General features: G+C 48.6%; 2 protein-coding genes and 1 non-coding gene across 4 annotated transcripts; 1 reads left to right on the top strand and 2 right to left on the bottom strand.

Moving 5' to 3' along the window:
• Positions 1-5,955: 5,955 nt before the first annotated feature.
• SHBG (sex hormone binding globulin) lies at positions 5,956-10,168 on the bottom strand (the record flags this gene model as incomplete). The annotated part of the gene is given in 9 exon segments (XM_056114801.1): positions 5,956-5,996; positions 5,999-6,103; positions 6,317-6,515; positions 7,739-7,864; positions 8,090-8,116; positions 8,334-8,495; positions 9,390-9,537; positions 9,895-9,934; positions 10,078-10,168. Coding segments are annotated over 9 exon segments (939 nt in total), but the record flags the coding sequence as incomplete, so codon positions are not given.
• LOC130024499 (U6 spliceosomal RNA) lies at positions 7,536-7,640 on the bottom strand. The gene has a single exon (XR_008792579.1). It is a non-coding gene; the product is annotated as a U6 spliceosomal RNA (small nuclear RNA).
• Positions 10,169-11,967: 1,799 nt separating the features above from the next.
• On the top strand, positions 11,968-13,968 carry SAT2 (spermidine/spermine N1-acetyltransferase family member 2). 2 transcript variants are annotated; one of them, XM_056114903.1, is made up of 6 exons: positions 11,968-12,245; positions 12,355-12,406; positions 12,531-12,614; positions 12,718-12,819; positions 13,071-13,111; positions 13,621-13,968. In XM_056114903.1, exons 1-6 carry the CDS (start codon positions 12,180-12,182, stop codon positions 13,786-13,788), a joined length of 513 nt encoding a protein of 170 aa, XP_055970878.1. In that variant the 5' UTR covers positions 11,968-12,179; the 3' UTR covers positions 13,789-13,968. The 2 variants fall into 2 exon arrangements, with proteins under 2 accessions (XP_055970878.1, XP_055970879.1); XM_056114904.1 differs by lacking the exon at positions 12,718-12,819.
• Positions 13,969-16,844: the final 2,876 nt, after the last annotated feature.

Below are 16,844 nucleotides of genomic sequence, written 5' to 3'. Positions count from 1 at the left end.
TTTAATATAAGACACAAGTGAGCAAAATGAGTCATGAGGAGGGCAATAGAGATAGTACAGCAAGTAGGGCGCTTACCTTGCACGCAGCTGACCCAGGTTCAATCCCTAGCACCCTACACGGTCCCCCAAGCCCCACTAAAAGTGAACCCTCAGTGCAGAGCCAAGGAGTAAGCCCTGAGCATGGATAGGTGTGTCCCCAAAACAAACCAAAATAAATCAATTAGTAATAATTAAGAATCATGAGGAAGATGTAAAAAAAAAAGAGCTTTCTAGGAGAAAAGTGCAAGTGCATGGATGGGGCTTAAGTGAAGAAAGGCCGAGTGACAGAGCAAGAGACCCGAGAAACAGGCAGGGCACTAACCCACACAGGTCCCTGGCAGTCAAAGGGAAACCGGAATTCAAATTCAACTACCATAGACACAAATATAGGGTTTGAAGCACGGAGTGACATGATTGAATTTAATAAAAATCACCTTGGCTGCTATGTCATGAATAGAGCAGGGAGGAAGGCTTAGCGGCAATCCAGACAAAAGGAGGGAGTGAGGGGCTGGACTGATAGCACAGCAGGTAAGGCATTTGCCTGGCATGCGGCCCACCCGGGTTTGATTCCTAGCATCCCATATGGTCCCCTGGGGACCGCTAGGAGTAATTCCTGAGAGCAGAACCAGGAGTAACCCCTGTGCGTTGCTGGGTGTGATCCCCCCAAAAAAGAGATGGGGGAGTGAAACTGGGGAGCAGGTTTGCAAACAGATTCAAGAAGATGAGTTCAGGCTCCAATGTGGATTCCTGGTTTTTTGTTTTCACTTCGGCGACCCGGCTGGAGCGATGGCACAGTGGGTAAGGCATTTGCCTTGCACACGGCCGATGTGACCCACCTGGGTTCGATTCCCTCGCCCTTCTCGGAGAGCCCGGCAAGCTACCGAGAGTATCTCGCCCACTCGGCAAAGCCTGGCAAGCTACCTGTGACGTATTCAATATGCAAAAAAAAAAAAACAGTAACAAGTCTCACAATTTGTTGTGAGACATTACTGGTGCCCGCTTGAGCAAATCGATGAACGGTAGGACAGTGCTACAGTGCTACTTCAGGGACCCACCTGACAGTGTTCAAGGGCTACTCTTGGCTCAGTATTCAGAAGTTTCTCCTGGTTGGGAACCACATGGTAAAGGGCACTAACCCCACAGACAGAGGATGAGCGCTAGCTCTTTGCTCTATCCCCCAAGCCCGGAACTAAGATGTTTGTCTTGAGCAACTGGGCTGGGAATTCTTGTGTATATTTTCTCATTCCACCCCAAATAGTAAACTTTGAAAATGATCACAGTATTGTGGGCAGTGGGGGCACTCTTGGCAGGAAAGCAGATCTCTTTCATGTAAAGCAAAACTTCAGACCTTTGAGTATCTCCCAGCTCTTTATATATATTTTTTATCCCCAAGCTATTCTCAGAGCTATTGAATATAATGTTTTGTTGCTGACTTGGCTGGACCATGGAACATATTGCTTCTGTGAGAAACCTCAGGGATGTGAGATCCTATCCGTTAGTGAGAAAGAGTATTGTAGCAGTCAGCCTCAGCCAGCACCAGTCTGGAGTCATGAGGCCTTAATGTTACCCTCAACACACACAGCTTTGGCAAACATACACGTAAGGACAGCTTCTAAGCCAATGGTTGGGCCTCTGCCTTGGACTCCATGTTTACATAAAAGGAAGAATGAATGTCTAGTGTTCGTTCCGAGATAGGCTTAGATATCTCTTTCTCCTCCGTGGCTTATTCTACAGGAGTTAAAAAGGAAGGAATGCCCCATATAGAAAGTATTGCTGTTTACAGGGAAGCAAATTGAAGCAGGGTTAGAGATGCAAAAGTCTGTGGCCAGGTGCCCAGGAACGGTTCAGGGGCTCTGACCACCTGTCTTGCAAGCATGAGACCAAAAGTTCCATTCCTTGCGTTCAACAGGACATATACATGACTTGGCTCAGTTTTGGCAGCTGTTGTCTGGGACCCCCGGTGCTGTGACAAAGTGTGAGTTCTCTGGTACACATCTAGGTGTGTGTGCAAGCTCCATACGAATGCAACCCCTGGCAGGCAGCACCACCAAGTCTCTGTGACCCCCTAGACATTGCAACAAACACAGCAACAAATAGAAGCCAGTTTACTCCTGGCTCTGTGTTCAGAGAATCACTCCTGTCAGGGATTGTGGGACTAAATGGGGTGATGGGGATGAAACTTGGGTCAGACACATGCAAGGCAAATGCCCTACCCACTGTACTATCTCTACAGTTCCATAAATGCTTTTTATATGCTAAACACTGTGCTAGGCATTTGCCCTATATAATTTCATCAAATCTTCACAACAACCCTATGAAAAGGACAACATATCCATTTCATAGGTGAGGAAACTAGAAGTTAAAGGGCTAATCATTTCTGCAATTTTGCTCATTTGAATATCTCACTTTAATTTTTTCTTTGTTTTTTTTTTTTGGTCACACACAGCAGTGCTCAGGGGTTTCTCCTGGCTCTGCCTCAGGAATTACTCCTGGCAAGCTCAGGGAACTATCTAGGATGCTGGGATCAAACATGGGTCGGCTGCATGTAGGAAGAGTGTCTTACTCACTGTATTGTTGTTCCAGCCCCAATATCTCACCTTTTTGATGATCTTTGGTTTTCTTTTTCTTTTATTTTTGCGGGGTGGACACACCTGGCTGTACTCAGGGCTTACTCCTGGCTCTGTACTCAGGGATCACAACTGGTTGAGCTCAGGGAACCATCTGGGTTGCTGGGGATTAAACGTGGGTCAGAACATGCAAGGCAGGTGCTCTCCCTCCTATTCTATTGCTCCTGACTGTCTTTAATGATCTTGCAACTGGGTTCTCTTGCACTTCACAGAGACATCTATGAAGGCATTTCATATCTTTGTCATTTCTGCGGGCAACACAGTGCTCGGCATACTCTTAGCTGCTAGCAATGTTAGCTGGAATAAAAGAGAAAGGTAGAAAGGGAAGGAAGGAGTGAAGAAGGAAAGAAGGAGTCAGTGAGTGGAACAGAATGAAAAGGCAGACATTCTTTCTTCAGGACAGGCTGCCAAGTTGCAGAAAGGTTGAGGGGTATGGGAGAAATGAAGGACACTGGCCAGGCATTGTAGGTGCCCTTGGCAGGGATCTGGAAGAATCAAAGCAATGTTGACTTTAATGAAAGAGTGTAGACAGCTCTGGATAGTAATTAGGAATCTTGGAATCTAGGGCAGGCTAAAGAAAGGAGTGTCCTAGACAGTGCGGGTGGAGGGAGGGGGGGAAAAAAACTAAGTCCTGGGCAACTCCTCAGGGAGACAATATCAGAGTTGTCACCCAGAACAACCCCTTGGGAAGAACCTACAGGTGTCTGAGCCCTTTTAACCACTTTCTCCTCCACCTCAGACCTGTTGCCCATAAGGACTAGTTTCTTTTCATTTTTCAGGTCTGCTCCTCAGCAAAACCTTCTCTCACTAGAATGCGAATTTTCTTTAGTCCTATTACAGGATCTGATTTTCAGAACCTCTATCTGAAATGATCTTGTTTATTCAGTTTTCTTAGTTATAAGCTGCTGGCCCCCCATGCTCCCCAAATCTCTGTTTTGTAAGCTTCCTGAGAACAGAGGCTGTGTCTAAACTTCTCAGTGTCTAAGCAAGTGTTTGGTACCATACAGGCTCAGTACCTATGAGTTGAATTATATGATCCAAGTGACCCATGGGGCTGCAGTGGTAGGACAGTGGGTAAGGCGCTTGCCTCGAACATGACCAACCTTGCTTGATCCCTGGCATGCCATATAGCCCCACACCAGGAGTGATCCCTCAGTGCAGAGCCAGAAGTAAGCCCTGCATATTGCTGGGTGTGACCCCAAAACAAATACACACACACATATAAAAGAAAACAAGTGACCTTGGCTGACCCTGACCCATTATCCACAAAGCAGAATTTGAATTAGGTTCCCTGAGTGTGCTGAGCACTCTCCTACTAACAGTTTGATTACTTGAAAGCAAATGTAGGTTCTCAAGGGAAAAACCAAGATTGTTGTCTGAGCTTTGTGTTCTCTACATAAAAGACTTTCTGGAAGCCTTGCATACTGGGGTAAGCCGAAAGAGACAGCAGGTCCAGTGAGTAACTCACTCTATTGTGAAGAAGAAATTCTGGGATCCCAAGGAGTCTAGAGATGGGATTAACAGTTCTTTTTTTTTTTTTCCTTTTTGGGTCACATTCAGCGATGCACAAGGATTACGCCTGGCTCTGCACTAAGGAATTAATCCTGGTGGTGCTCAAGGGACCATATAGGATGCTGGGAATTGAACCTGGGTCAGCGGCTGTACTATCGCTCCGCCCCAGGGTTAACAGTTCTTGACAGGAGTATGAATGAGAGGTGGAGGCTGAGGGTTGGCTCCAGGACTCTCCAAGGTTACAGGCAGGAAGCTTTATGTGAGGACATGAGAATTCCCAATAGAGCTGGGAGCTAGAGGCTGGGAGTTAAGTAAGAGGGCTTTTCAGGAAGCTGGGGACTGAGGCAGGAGTGTACCACAAGAAGGATCTGGAGCAGCATAATTCTTCAGAGGTTTGGATATGGGAGCCTGTCGTTATGTTCTTTGAGGACAGAGTTAATCTAGAATCTGCCTGTTCCGTGACCAGCACAAACCAGCCCCACTTGAATAGAGGCACAATCCATCAAGAACACAGCTTGTGTGCTGAGATTATAAGAGGGAGGGGCATTTGCCCCCCTCTGTTCTCCCCTTTCCCCTTCCTGCTTCATTCACCCCTTTTCCCAGAACCCCTGCCCCATCTCTCTATGACCTGCTCACGCCCCCTGCTGCTTTTTCCTTGGACAGCAACTGCCAGTCTGAAAGAGCTGTGATGGGGCTGTAGCAATAGTTCAGCAGGTAGGGTGTCTGCTTTGCATGCAGCCAACTGGTTTGATTCCCAACATCCCATGTGGTCCGCTGAGTACCGCCAGGAGTGATTCCTGAGTGCAGAGCCAGGAATAACCCCTGAGCATCGCCAGATGTGACCCAAAAAGAAAAAAAAAAGAGGGGGTGTGCTGAGACATCCTCTCTTTCCCTCCCTCTTCATCTCTTGTGCTGCCCAGATCCAGATGCTAGGAAGGCCGTGAGCTCCTGCCTCCCAGAAGATGCCTGGTCCTGGTGTAGGACACTAGGTCCCAGACTTGGCCTTCAAGTTTTCTCCACTCCCTGACTACTCCTTATTTTTTTTTTTCCCCTGCCACACCTAAAGGCTCTAGGGCGTGGCCTCCAGATGTTACTCAGGGAACCATCAATCAGGTGGTAGGAATTGAACCTGGGCCTCGTACATTCAAAGTATGGGCTTCAGCTATTCCTCTATTCCTGATTGGGGTTTTTTTTCTGCTTTTTTGTGTCACACCCAGCCATGCTCAGGGGTTACTCCTGACTCTGCACTCGGGAATTACTCCTGGTGGTGCTCAGGGGACCATACGGGATGCCAGGGATTGGGTGGGCCGTGTGCAAGGCAAAACGCCCGACCCGCTGTACTACTGCTCTGGCCCCACTTGACTGCTCCTTTATGGTGCTTCTCAGAGTTGCCAATGACTCATGTATTAGTTTTTTTTTTCCTTTTTGGGTCACACTCGGCGATGCGCAGGGTTTACTCCTGGCTCTGCAATCAGGAATTACTCTTGGCGGTGCTTAGGGGACCATCTGGGATGCTGGGGATCAAACTCGGGTCGGCTGCTTGCAAGGTAAACGTCCTACCCACTGTACTATAGCTCCAGCCCCACAGGTATTGGTCTTTGATGGATGTCTGCCCCACCCCAGGAGGTTGCGAGCACCAAGAGGACGATTTTGTTCATCAATGTCACCCCAAATTCAACAAACTTTCTGGTACATTGCAGGTGCACGAAAAGTATCTCTGTTCAATTAATTAATGAGTCACAATAAGAACTCTCCAAGGAGGTTATTAGACGGGGATTTAATAGGTAATGTTGGTATCATTGCCTGGGCTGTGAGAAAGCTGTGAGTCCAGATGTCATGACTTTTGCTCAGGTTCTGGTCCAGGTCCAGCTTCTGGCCTTGTGCCGAAAGACCATTCAAGCAAAAGGAAGCAGAAGAAGCCACTCCTAGAAGGGGCATTAGACACAAGGCGCTGGGGAGAGCTGGAGCAGCATTCCTTTTTACGTCATCATTTCTCCAACATTAGTTTTTGTAACCACTCCCACCCAGAGATTTCCTTCCTCTAAAAAGGTGCCTCTTTCCAAGTTCGACCCCTCACCCCACCACATTTAGTTGTTTGCAAGGATATGCTGTGGAACTGGAACATGATGCTCTCTTACCTGATAACGCCCTGGGACCAGGCACCCTTGAGGCTGGGCCCTTGAGGAAGGAGCCAAGCCCTATTGGAGGCAGAGCAAGGATGTGCTGTGATCCCTGGCTCAAGGCTACCCTGGATCCACTCAGCTTCAGGTGAGCAGGAAGTCCAAAGGCCAGGGGCAGACTTCGTGAGGGTCTTGACCTGGAAGACAGCATCAACTTCTACAGAGTATATAGACACAAATAAAGGAGAGGAGAAAAAAAATGAGCCTCGATGACTCCTGTGGCCCTAACCGTAGATTTCTGAGCCATACCCTTCATCTACTGTAATCCCCACCACCTTAGTCCTGCTTAAATTCTTCTGAATTGACCTTTTGTAAAATCATATGCACCAGAGTATAAGTACACACCCACTCTAAGTAAAAGCTGTTTGCCTGCTGTTAGCAATTATTTTTTTCCTTTTGGGTTACACCCGGCTTTGCACAGGGGTTACTCCTGGCTCATGCATTCAGGAATTACTCCTGGCGGTGCTCGGGGGACCAAATGGGATGCTGGGAATCGAACCCAGGTCAGCCGCGTGCAGGGCAAATGTCCTACCCACTGTGCTATCGCTCCAGCCCCACTGTTAGCAATTTTAAAATACGTAATGTTCCTGGTCCTTAAGTTTTTTTATTAATTTTTTTTTGAAATTTTTATTAGTGAAACACCATGAGGTACCGTTGTAGACTTAAAATTTTTGTGCTTGGGTTTCAGTTATACAATGATCCAGTACTCATCCCTCCACCAGTGCCCATTTTCCACCATCACGGGTCCCAGTATCCCTCCCACCCCGCAACCCCCAACTCACCCTGCCTCTGTGGCAGGGCATTCCCTTTTGTTCTCTCTCTCCTTTTGGGTGTTGTGATTTGCAAAAGAGGCATTGAGTGGCAATCATGTTTGGTCTATAGTCTACTTTCAGCATGCTTCTCCCATCCTGGGAGGATCCTCCCAACACCCTTTATTTGGTGCTCCTTTCTCTATCTGAGCTCCCTTTTCCCCTAGAATGTGTGGCTAGCCTCCAAGCCATGGAGCAAAACTCCTGGTACTAATCTTGGCCACTCTTGGGTGTTAGTCTCCTATTTTCTTATTTAATGTTCTCCAGATGAATGCAATCTTTCTATGTCTATCCCTCTCTTTCTGACTCATTTCACTTAACATGATACTTCCCATGTAGTACCACTTGTATGTAAATTTTATGACTTCAAAAATATGGAATGCTTCACGAATTTGCATGTCACTTGCGCAGGGGCCATGCTAATCTTCTCTGTATCGTTCCAATTTTAGTGTATGTGCTGCCGAAGTGAGCACTCCTTAAGTTTTTTAAACAAAGACATTTTGAACCTCCAATCCCTCCAATTCCAAGGCTCCCAGGCCCCAGTGAATCCAGGTAGAGGCCCTCCTCTTACGTGATCTTTGAATTGGAAGCTCAGCCAAGAAGGGTTTTCCAGGGTCCCCAGAGCAAGAAGGTGGCTTGAATCTGCTGCAAGCTAGAGCCTCAGGTCCAGAGAAAAGGCCCGTAAGTCTTGGAATGTCTAAGGGAGAAATTATCTCATGAGGCCTCAAGGCTAGAGATTCAGAAGTGAACAGGCTCATGATGAAGCGAGAAAGGCTCTCTAGAGCTGACCCGGAAAGAAAAACGCCATTTTCCCTGAAGGCTGAACTCTGCTTGTGTTTCTGGAGGGAAAGGCTAGAACTCTAATGCATAGCTCCCGAAGCTAGTGAGGGCAGAGGCTGAGGCCTGGACTTATTGGTCCAACCAGGCAGTTATTCAGCGCAGGGATCATCTGGAAATAGCATGGGGAAGGGGAGAGGGGGTGGAGAGGTCAGAATCAGGACACTGGTGCCCCAACCTCCAACCCATGGCCTATTCTTAGCCAGAACGCACATATTTGACCTTCCCCTTATCGTTCCCCCTCCTCAAAGGTTAGTTTTGAAAGTCCCCTCATCAGCAAGTCTTCACCTGCTTTGGTCATGATGCTTATCCTCCCCCAAGAAAGTTACTGGCAGCCTGAGGCTGGAAACAGGCAAGAGCAATCCACCCAGTGCAATCCTCATGGTGGATTGGGGTTCGTTGGTCAGAGGCCCAGAAACCTGTCTCAGGCAGATGACCTCTTCCTCCTCCACCTCCAGCACCAAGGGGTCCCCATGGATTTTTGCTTGCATCTGCAAGGAGAGAGGCAGAATCAGAGGTCGTGGCCTACCTCTGTCCCTTCCTTGGAAGAAAGCTGAGCACAGTAGATGGTTCACCTGAAGCATCAACCATCATCCTTTGCTCACTCACACCCTGGCCCTTAGAGACCTTTTTGTCTTTTTTTATTTTTATTTTTTGTGAGGGGCAGGGGTTGGAGAGGGGCCTACACTCTGCAGTGCTTAGGGCTTACTCCTGGCTCCATGCTCAGAGATTACTCCTGGTGGAGCTTGGGGATGAGACCCAGGATATGACACAGGTCAGCCTTATGCAAGACAATCATCTTAACCCCTGTACTATCTCTCTAAGCATCTACGCACTGTTTTTGTTTGAACTGGGGTGGGGGGCACATCTGGTAGTCTTCCAGACTTACTCCTGGCTTTGGACTCAGAGACCACTCCTGGCGGGGCTCAGGAAACAAAATGTGGTGGTGGGGATTGGACCCAGTTTAGCTGTGAACAAGGCAAACACCCTTACATGCTGTACTATCACTTTGGCCTGACTTCTGGAGTCTCAGAATTCCCCTCTTAAAAAAGTGGAGTCAAAAGGGCTAGAGCAATAGTACCATGGAAAATGGGCTTGCCTTGCAAGCAGCCAACCCAAGTTTAGTCCCCAGCATCCCATATGGTTCCCTGAGTACTGCAGGAATGATTCCTGAGTGCAGAGCCAGGAGTAAGCCCTGAGCACCACCAGGTAAGGCCCCAAAACACACACAAAAAGTGAAAACAAGAATAAGAACTTTCTGGGGGTGTTGTCAGGTTCAGTGAAATGGCAGTGGTCGCAGAATATTCATTAACGTGTGTCTGATCCTCTTCCTTGAACCAGCTCAAGACACAACACTGCTTCTCTCAGAATCAGATCAGGCTTACCTGATACTACTACTCGTCATTCACTTAGGGTACAGAGCCCACTGTAAGCTGGTCCTAGGGATTGTGCAGTTGGATCGCAGGTCTCCCATCCCAAAGTCCCAGCATAAACCAGTCATCTTTTGTGTTGGTGTCACCATTAAAATTCATTCTTGGGGGGGGCTGGAGAGATAGCACAGTGGGTAGGGCGTTTGTCTTGCATGCGTCCGATCCGGGTTCGATTCCCAGCATCCCATATGGTCCCCTGAGCACCGCCAGGAGTAACCCCTGAGTGCAGAGCCAGGAGTAACCCCTGTGCATTGCCAGGTGTGACCCAAAAAGAAAAAAATTTAAAAAAATAAATAAAATTCATTCCTGGGGCTGGAGCGATAGCACAGCAGGTAGGACATTTATCTTGCATGTGGTCAACACCTGTTCAATCCCCAGCATCACATATGGTCCCCTGAGCACTGCCAGGAGTGACCCCTGAACATCACCAGGTATGACCCAAAAATTAAAAAAAGATCACTCCTTCGGGATCCAGGTTTGAATCTCAAAGGAGGAAGGGACTCTGAAGGGTATAGAAGAAAGTTCTGTGCATAGGCTGGGTGCAGGTTGGGAGGAAGGAGGCACAAGAGACAAGGGAAGAGAAGGCTTGAGAGAGGAAAGATGGATTAGGGGACTGAGTCAAAGGCTTAGGTCAATCCCATACCTTGTGATTCTGTAAAGTTAAAGGTCATGATGGTAATAGGCTCTTGTCCTGGACCACTGCTGAGGTGCACAGTAGGATGGCCGTGGGTCCATCAGAAAGAGAAAATAAAACAAGTTAGAATAAGGACACGCAGGGCTGGAGTGATAGCACAGCGGGTAGGGCGTTTGCCTTGCACGTGGCCAACCCAGGTTCAATTCCCAGCATCCCACAGGGTCCCATGAGCACCACCAGGAGTAATTCCTGAGTGCTTGAGCCAGGAGTAACCCCTGTGCATCGCCGGGTGTGACCCAAAAAAGCAAAAAAAAAAAAAAAAAGAATAAGGACAATGCCTGTAAATAAAATAAGCTGGAATAAGGACATGCCAGAGACAGGAGAGGGATTGCTACAGGCCTGAAGAAGAAAAGAAAGCAGGCAGAGTCAAAGTGCCACTCATCGAAACGCACACCTGTCCAGTTCCTACTCCTGGGTGGAAAGAACGGTCACAGGGTCTGTCCCTCGTGGCTATGAAGGAGCAGGAGCAGGAGCCACAGCTGCAGTTGTAGCCGCAGCTGCAGCCAGGATGTGACTAGCGGGTTCCTGTGCTCCATAATCAGCATCAGTTCTCTCAGGAGCTCAGACAGTTCTGGGGTGAATACATGGGGGTGGCCACCTTAAGCGTGATTGTTGGAAGGTTAAAAGTAGCCCCAGAGGGAATGGGGGGCAGGAGATAGGGGAACTGACCCTGTGGCCACTCTGAGGACAAAGGGAGGAGAGACAGTTTCTCCATACCCTCCTCCGTGGCTGAGAAAGTCTAGGCGCTGGAAACAGACACCCCATTTCCTTTCTCCTCCTTGAGGATCTGACCTGAATTCAAGTATTCTGTCCAGCTAGGGAGTCTGCCTGCAGACACTGAGGGCTTGATACAGTCTTACTCTGCTTCCTAAGTAGCATCCTTCACCAGTGTCCTGTCCAGCTTCTTTTCCACAGCTGCCTGTCCCCATATCCAGTTGGGTTGCGGGCGGGGGACGAGGGAGGAGAGGGAATGTGAGCAAGCCACAACACCCTTGTGTCTGGTGCCCTTATTTGTTAAAAGTGTGAAAAATCCTTTTATTATTATTAGCTAGCTGGGTGAAGGCAATGAGGACTAATTTAGATAATGCAAGCAAATGCCCAACAATCTGCTCTGAGGTCTGCCCTCAGTACTCTTCCAGGTCTCTGGGCTCTGTAGCACAGAGATGCACTGTCTCTGGAGTATGATTTAGTGGCTACTAAAAAGTGACTACCCCCATTCAATTATTTCCTTTAACCATTTACTGCAAGGTTCAGCCTCAGCTATCTACCAATAAAGTTGCATCATCATCTCCTGGTCCCCCCCCACTTTTTTTTGGTTTTGGGGCCTCACCGGTGATGATCAGGGGTTACTTGTGACTCTACACTGAGCCATTACTCCCAACAGTGCTCTGGAGACCATATGAGATGCCAAGAACTGGAACTCAGGTTGGCTATGTGCAAGGCAAGCGCCCTACCCGCTGTACTATCCCTCTGGCTCCCTGACCCCCTTTTGAATATAAGCGTCCCGACAGGAGTAACACTTGGCGCCACACAAGAGCGTTAGAAAACAGCGTCTGTGCTGGTTGCTTCGGACTCACCTGAGGTCTGGATGGGCTTGATCACACGGAGTGCTGGGTAGAGCAGAAATCACTGTATATGTCAAAGAAGTAAGCAGTGAAATTTGAGCCACGGGTATTTCTCCAGTACAGATGGGAAGAGCTACGGATCCTGGAAAATCCCCCTTGACCCCTGCCCACGCGCCGGGTCACGGGACCCGCCAGTAGGGGCTGGGCCAAGGGGCGGGGACGTGGAGAGGCCGCTCGCTGATTGGCTGGTCGGTGCTTAGGCAGGAGCCGAAGTTTAGGATTCCCCCTGGGGAGAAGACCCCCTCGCCCATTATTTTGCGGCCGGTCGATAGCTGGAGACCACGTCAACTTTGCAGAACTGCTCCTCTGTCCGCGGTTGCTGGGCTCCTGGTGTGGTAGGCCCGTTAAAAGCTCCCAGTTGCCCCTCGCCGGGTCCTGCGAAACGGAAGTGGGGGCTACTGGACTTCGGCCCCAGACCGAATCAGGATGGCCTCCGTGAGGATCCGAGAGGCCACGGAGCGAGACTGTGGCGAGATCCTGAGACTCATCCGGGTGAAGCTGCGGGCGGAACCCGGCGGAGCAGGGGTGGGGGAGGGGACGGGGACGCGCAGCCCTGAAGCAGCGGGGCCCCCGCCCTAGCCTAACTGTGCACGCGTCCTAGGAACTAGCTGAGTACGAGAAACTCTCGGATCAGGTGAAGATCAGCGAAGAAGGTGGGCCCGCTCTCGGGGACTGAGGAAGAGGCTGGGGGCAGGTTGGGGGGGGTTCCCCAGCCTACTTTCAGCCTGACCTCGCACCGCAGGCCCTCACTGTCTTGGTCTCAATTGCAATCTGCAGCTCTAAGAGCAGATGGCTTTGGAGAAAATCCTTTCTACCACTGTCTGGTAGCGGAGTTTCTTCCCGTACCTGGTGTCACACAGGGTAAGAACCATACCCTGCCCCGACCATCCTCAGAGGCCATCCTTGGAGGCCAGTGGCCTCAGCCTCCCCCTTTTTTTCTTTTCATTTTCCCCCTTTTTCTCAGGACCTTGTGTGGTGGGCTTTGGATTGTATTATTTCATCTATAGCACTTGGAAGGGTAGAAACATTTACCTGGAAGACATCTATGTGATGCCAGAGCATCGAGGTATGGCACAGAGGCCAAATCAGGCGTGGGAAAAAGCAGAGTTCCAAGCCCCCCTCCCCCTTTATCCTCACCTCTTTAATTTGAGGGCAGCTTCTGAGTAGTGCTCAGGGGGGTTAGGCCCAGTAGTGCTGGCAGCTACCTGGTGGTGAGCATCTGAATCCGGGGATTAAACTCAGTGCCTCTGCATGTGCTTCAGCCTTTGATCTGGCCCACAAACAACCCCTCTTTTTTTGCCTCTCTTCTCATAACAGGTCAAGGAATTGGTTCCAGAATAATCAAAAAGGTGGCTAAGGTGAGAAGAGGGATGAGGCTCATGCTGGACCCTGAATATATGAAGGTGTATGGAAGGCACTCAGGAGAACAGTGATGATGAGACTATGAGAATAGCAGAAAAAAATTCTTTCTCTCCTCCCTCTCCCTCTGGCTCTCCTCCTCCTCCTCCCCCTCCTCCTCCTCCTCTTCTCCTCCTTCTTCTCTTTCTCCTTGCTTCTTCCTCCTCCTCCTGTTCCTCCTCCTCCCCCTCCTCCATTTCCCTCCTCTCCCTCCCCTTTCCCTCCTTCTTCTTACCTCCTCCTCCTACCTCCTCCTTCTTCCCACACCCAGTGATGCTGTGGGTTACTCCTGGCTCTGTGTTCAGGGATCACTCCTGGTGGGCTCCTGGATGGGACCATATGGGATGCCAGGGATTGAATCTGGACTGGCTGTATGCAAAGCAAGGACTGTATCTGCTGTACTATCACTCTGGCCCCAATACTTTACTGTTTTTGACTTCTTGAAATTAAATGATGACTTATTCCACAGGTGGCTCTCGACAAGGGCTGTTCCCAGTTCCGCCTGGCAGTCCTAGACTGGAACAAGAGGGCCATGGATTTATATAAGACCCTAGGAGCCCATGACCTGACTGAAGCTGAGGGGTGGCATTCCTTTCGCTTTGAAGGAGAAGCATTGAAGGCATTGGCAGAGAAGTGATGCCGTCCTTTGAGGATCTCCCTTTACTTCTCTACCAACTCAAGCATTTCCCAGAGGCTTATCTCTCTCAGAGCCCTCTCTGAATCAAAAGGTTTGTGAGTGAATAGTCCCCAAACTACAAAAAGCAGAATTTCGGGAGAACTTTTCGATCCCCTTGTGGATGAAAAATAAATGAGCATTACCGTGTCTTGATGTGTTGATAAAAGATCAGCTTTAGACGAGAGAGAGAGTACAGCATGTAGAGTGCTTGCTTTGTACACAGTTGGCCCCGATTTGCTCCCCAGCCCTGTATATGGTTTCCAGAGTCCCTCTAGGAGCGATCCCTGAGCACAGAGCCAGGACTAAGCCCTGAGCACTACTGGGTGTGGTTTTCTTTTTAAAAACAAGATAGGGTTTTTTTGTGTACGTGTGTGCGTGTTGTTTTATATTTGTTTTTGTTTTGGGCTACCCCCTAAGAGACTCTGCACTTAGAAATTACTCCTGGTGGTACTTGGGGAACCGTATGATGTGCCAGGAATCACCTGGGTTGACTGTGTGCAAGGGAAGTAAGTGCCCTATCTGCTGTCCTGTCACTCCAGTTCAAAAGGCAAGACAGTTTTTTGTTGTTGTCTGGTGCTGCTCAAGGCTCACTCCTAAATCTGTGCTCAGGGATCACTCCTGGAAGGGCTTGGGAAACATGGGATGCCAGGGATCGAACCCTGGTTGGGTGCGTGAAAAGCAAGCACCCTACTCGTACTATCATGCCGATCCTGAAAGATTTTTATTATACAAAACTTAGACGTTAAGAGGAGAGAAAGACGGAGGATGGAGCGATCACAGAGCGGGTAGGGCATTTGCCTTGCGCGCGGCCAACCCAGGTTTGTTTCCCAGCACCCCATATGGTCCCCCGAGCACTGCCAGGAGTAATTCCTGAGTGCATGAGCCAGGAGTAACCTCTGTGCATCACCGGGAGAGAAAGAAAGGAATACATACTCAGAGGGCAGCGTGGGCTTCTCCGAGTAGAAAGTAGAAAAAGCAAGCAAAAAAACATAAAGATAAGCAAAAAATATATGTGTTCAAGGGAGACCATATAGAGTGCTAGGGATCCAACAGTAGGTAGCCCTGCCTTCTGTACTCTCTCTCCAAGGCCCACTTCAGGAACCTTTTCATTGTTGTGATCAGTGAGTGAAAGTTGCTTCTGTTGGTTGAAGTGGGCCCAAGAAGACTCTCACCATCAAGGGTCCAGAGTCTTAGCTCTGACCAGAGAAATATATAGAGAAAAGAGCAAGGGCTAGCTTGGTACTTCAGACCTGACTGCATCCAGACTGGGTCTAAGACAGACCTTCTGTGGGACTGAGCAAAGAAAGAGCTGCCACCTACTGGTGGCATGTCACTCTAGGATCAATCACTTTTTCTCAAATTAATTGAATTGGGCTGGAGCGATAGCACAGCGGGTAGGGCGTTCGCCTTACAAGCGGCCAACATGGCCGACCCGAGTTCGATTCCTCCGCCCCTCTCGGAGAGCCCGGCAAGCTACCGAGAGTATTCGATATGCCAGACACAGTAACAACAAAGTCTCCAATGGAGACGTTACTGGGCCCGCTCGAGCAAATCGACGATCAACGGGAGGGCCTTTACTTTTACTTACTAATTGAATTGGGAGTTCCTGCCCAATTCAATCAGTTTAATCAATGGCTGAACAAAAAGCAGTACTCCTACATTATTGTTTTAAAAATACAAACACATTGTTTACATGTGGTATGCCAAGGTTTGACCCTAGCACCTCTGGGAGGGATTCTGAGCACAAAGCTGAGTACTAAGCACTCCCAGATGTGACTCCCTAACAAATAGGTAAAAGCAGCTCATCTAGACTAGAGCTTTTTCTTTTTCAAAGGTTTTTATTTCTAGTTCAATACAAATAAAGGCTCATGGTAGCGTGGAGGGAAATATGCTCATTTTTTTCTTTTTGGAGGGGGGTTGTTGTTGCTGTTGCTGTTGTTTTTTCACATAAGACAGGCATGTAAGGGACCAAAACAGAAGTCCAACTGGTAGAATATTTCCTTTACCTTGTATGCGACTGACCTGGGTTTGATCCCTGGCATCCCCTATGGAACCCCAAGCACTTCCAGGAGTAATTCCTGAATGTTGAGTCAGGAGTAACCCCTGATCATCACCAGGTGTGACCCCCAAACAAACAAATGAGCAAAAAGAGAGACATAAAATTAGAATCCACAGATTATATCATTGTTATTTACTTATTTACCTTGAATATCAATTTCTTTAGATTTTTTTTTCTTTTTTCAACTTTTGTTTGTTTTGGGGCCACACTTGGTGGTGCTCAGTGTTTACTGCTTGCTCTGTGCTTAGAAATTATTCCCAGCAGTGCTCCAGATTGAACCAGAGTGGAATGCACATAAGGTAGGCACCTTAACCTCTGTACTACTCTCTCTGGCCCATGTTTATTTGTTTAAATATAACCTGGGTTTTTGGACCAAACCCAGCAAAGTTCAAGGGTTACTCCGGGCTCTGCACTCAAGATTCACTCCTTGTGGTACTCAGTGAGCCATATGGGATGTTGGGGGTCAAATTCGGTTTGGCCATATGCAAGGCAAATGTCCTACCCCACTGCACTGTTGCTTCAACCACCCCCTATTTTTCTTTTTTGCTTTTGGTGGGGTGGCGTCCCCCTCCCTTGTGGTGCTTCCTAGTAGAGATACTCCCAGTGGAGAGGTGGTGATGCTCTCTAGCCCCATCACCTGTTATTTTTTTCAGAACCATCTTTCTATGCCATTAAACATACGTCTATAATAATTTTCCATGGTGCATAATATTTCTTATGTAGACATACAGTTGGTTAAGTGACTATAATTTAGACACTTAAAGGGGACAATCATGTAACAGAAATGCATAAATTATTGGGGCCGGGAGGATAGCTCAGTAGTAAAGCACCTGCCTTCCAAGTATGAGATCCTGAGTTTAATCCTTTTTGCCCCTCATTTGGGCTAAATTCCATCCCAGTAGCTCTGCTAATGTGGAACTCCCAGCATTCACAGTGTGTGATCTCTCACTCACCAAAG

Source organism: Sorex fumeus, unplaced genomic scaffold (genome assembly GCF_029834395.1).
Source record: "Sorex fumeus unplaced genomic scaffold, SorFum_2.1 ptg000028l, whole genome shotgun sequence".
NCBI lineage: Eukaryota > Metazoa > Chordata > Mammalia > Eulipotyphla > Soricidae > Sorex > Sorex fumeus.
The sequence above is the reverse complement of the archived record's forward strand: the minus strand, read 5'-3'. Positions and strand labels throughout refer to the sequence as shown.